The 2,665-nt window shown below is 41.2% G+C and overlaps 1 protein-coding gene across 1 annotated transcript; it reads left to right on the top strand.

The window, feature by feature from the left end:
- Positions 1 to 206: 206 nt before the first annotated feature.
- Positions 207 to 2,395, top strand: LOC143582969 (PKS-NRPS hybrid synthetase cheA-like). The gene is made up of 5 exons (XM_077065411.1): positions 207 to 335; positions 437 to 910; positions 1,133 to 1,296; positions 1,378 to 1,700; positions 1,785 to 2,395. The coding sequence occupies exons 1-5, from the start codon at positions 207 to 209 to the stop codon at positions 2,393 to 2,395; spliced, it is 1,701 nt and encodes a 566-aa protein (XP_076921526.1).
- Positions 2,396 to 2,665: the final 270 nt, after the last annotated feature.

The raw sequence follows: 2,665 nt of genomic DNA, 5'->3' as shown, positions 1-2,665 counted from the left end.
TTGTCTTGCCAAATATTTTTTATCAGGGGTATATCATATACGACGGTAGTCACCCTTCGTGGCCGGAGAATAATAGGACATCGTCGAATACATATGAGGCCAGAGTCGAGGAGTCTTATGGTCAGTCTTCGTAGCAGTTACATGTAGACGGTCCGTATTACGGAACCCAGAATTTGTACTAGTTACCTTTAGGAGAGCAACCATACATGTCAAGACCAGTCACGAGCAACGTCGTTGATGGCATTCAAGAGGCTCACGACGAAGGAGGCGATGACGATGTTGATGATGATGATGATGATGGTGATCGTTACATACGGGAGACAACATTTTCTTATGTAACTAATAATGTATGACCTACTTTTTTTTAAAAAAAATTATTATTATTCTTTTTCAACACGTTGCTAAACATTACTTTATTTAGGTTGCTTGATATCAGTATTTTGATTCTGTTGCTGAGTTGGTGGATTGGGTTAAGAAGACAGGACGTGAGCATGGTTGTGTTATCTCAGTACAACGTTCAAGGGAGAGAAGTGTTGAACTTGTATGCAATCGAGGTGGGGAACCAAAACTCAAGGCAACGATGAGGCATACCGGGAGTATTAAAAGGGGTTGTCTATTTAAACTTGTCGGGAGGTACAACGCGCCAGGTGGTAGTTGGAAGCTAGAGGTTGTCAACGAGACGCACAACCACCATCATGTTTTGTTTGAAGATGGGCACCCGACACTAAGGAAACTGACCGACGAGGAAATTGATATGGTTGCGACGTTGCATAGGCATGGTCTGAGGGCTGCTCAAATTAAGTCATCCATAAAGAAAAGCTTTCCCGGTAACAAATGTATTACTAGGGATATATACAACATCGTGAAGCTTATTGATGACCAAGATAAAATTGGTGAAACCCCCATGCAGGTACTTGTTGTCAGAATATTATTATTTTGTAAGTGTCTTTTTAATATATATTATTTTGAATATATATTGTTTTGTTTTATCATATATAAAATATATATATTCTGTAAGATTTAATAAGAATATTATTTATAATATCATTTTATTATGATAATTTTAATACAATTCTGATGTTTAATAAGAATATTTGTAATATTTATTAATTTTTTGTTAAACCCAACGTAGGTACTTGAAAACTTTCTTCAAACCCATGGGTTTACCTTTTACACATGGGAGAATCCTTCCACCAATAGAACGGAGAATGTTTTCTTTTGTCACGAGAAGTCGCATATAATGTGGCGTGCGTTCCCAGATTTGTTGTTGATTGACACGACGTACAACACCAACATGTACAAGTGGCTGTTCGTTTAGTTTGTTGGTGTGACGACGACATCAAAGTCTTTCTGTATTGCGCACGCAGTTATCTTTAGGGAGCAAGAGTGTAACTTCACATGGGCCCTGGAACGACTTAAAGACATGCTCGTCGATTGTAGGGAGCCGCGTGTCATCCTGACTGACAAGGACCAAGCCTTGATGAAATCCTGTGAAACAGTCTTTCCCAATGCTATCAAAAACTTTTGTAGGTGGCACATCATGCAGACCATACAGAGAAAACATAAGAGTCTTTTTCAGACAGATATATTTGAATCCTTCAATTACTGGTGGAAAGTACTGTACGATTCACCAACAAAAGCTATGTTCGACTACAACTGCGGTCAAATAGAAGCAATGTTAGCTGGACACGGCAGACGTGGTAAGTCTTTGTCCTGTATGTACACATGATTTTAGATTCTAGTTTTACATTGCCTAAATTGTTTTTTTTATTATTTGTTTGTAGAGGCTTGGTATTATATTCGCGACAACTGGTTGGTACCCTACAAAGAGAAGTTCGTGTCCTGCTGGATTGACGACCGACTAAACTTCGGCGAGCATACAACAAACAGAGTAGAGGGCCAGCACGCAAACTTGAAGAGATACCTTCCGGGGCCGAACAATTCGCTAGACTCTATTGTGGCGTTTGCCCTTGAAGTCGTGAATTCCCAAATGGAAGAAATCAATGCGACCCTTGAAAACTCTCGTGTTAGGATCAAGAAGTATCATAAGTTGACTTTGTTTGAAAAGCTACATAAATGGGTGTTACTTTTTTCTATCGCTAAACTTGACAAAGAGCTGACCTTGCTTGACACATTGCAAGATACGGCGGTGGAGTGCGACCACCGGTTACAAACATCATGGGGCTTTCCGTGTGCCTGTAAGATTAACTGGTACACTATTCACAATATACGTATTCCATTAAAAGACATAGACCCCTTTTGGAGGAAGCTCGATTTCAGTCCGGCGTCTATTCGACACGAAGAACCAGACTATGAAGCGGAACTGGAAGATGTGAAAAAACAAGTTCTAGGACTAAACAACCGAATACAAAAAAAAGTCTACTCCCAAAGATAATGTCTGTTCTTCCTGGAAAATCAAACATGGAGGAGCCTGAGAAACGAGAGGACCCGAGTGGGCGTCCAAATCTAAACCAACAAGCCAAGAAAAGAGAAACCCCTAGACAGAGCTCGTACTCCCCGTCCCCGTCAACTGATCCCCACAGACACAGGTCGTACTCCCCGTCCCCGTCAACCGATCCCAACAGACACAGCTCCTACACCCCCTCCCCGTCATTTGATCCCCACAGATACAACTCCTATGCCCCCTCCCCATCTTTTGATCCCC

The sequence above is a fragment of the Bidens hawaiensis genome, unplaced genomic scaffold (assembly GCF_021521415.1).
Source record: "Bidens hawaiensis isolate Kalapana, Puna unplaced genomic scaffold, B.hawaiensis_p1.1 tig00032089_1, whole genome shotgun sequence".
Classification (NCBI taxonomy): domain Eukaryota; kingdom Viridiplantae; phylum Streptophyta; class Magnoliopsida; order Asterales; family Asteraceae; genus Bidens; species Bidens hawaiensis.
The sequence above is the reverse complement of the archived record's forward strand: the minus strand, read 5'-3'. Positions and strand labels throughout refer to the sequence as shown.

Excerpts from the sequence above, each read along its gene's own strand:
- LOC143582969 (XM_077065411.1), top strand. The coding sequence starts at position 207 with ATGTCAAGACCAGTCACGAGCAACGTCGTTGATGGCATTCAAGAGGCT. Across the intron at positions 1,297-1,377 it reads ACGACGTACAACACCAACAT|GGAGCAAGAGTGTAACTTCA; the intron begins GTACAAGTGGCT and ends AGTTATCTTTAG. Across the intron at positions 1,701-1,784 it reads AGCTGGACACGGCAGACGTG|AGGCTTGGTATTATATTCGC; the intron begins GTAAGTCTTTGT and ends ATTTGTTTGTAG.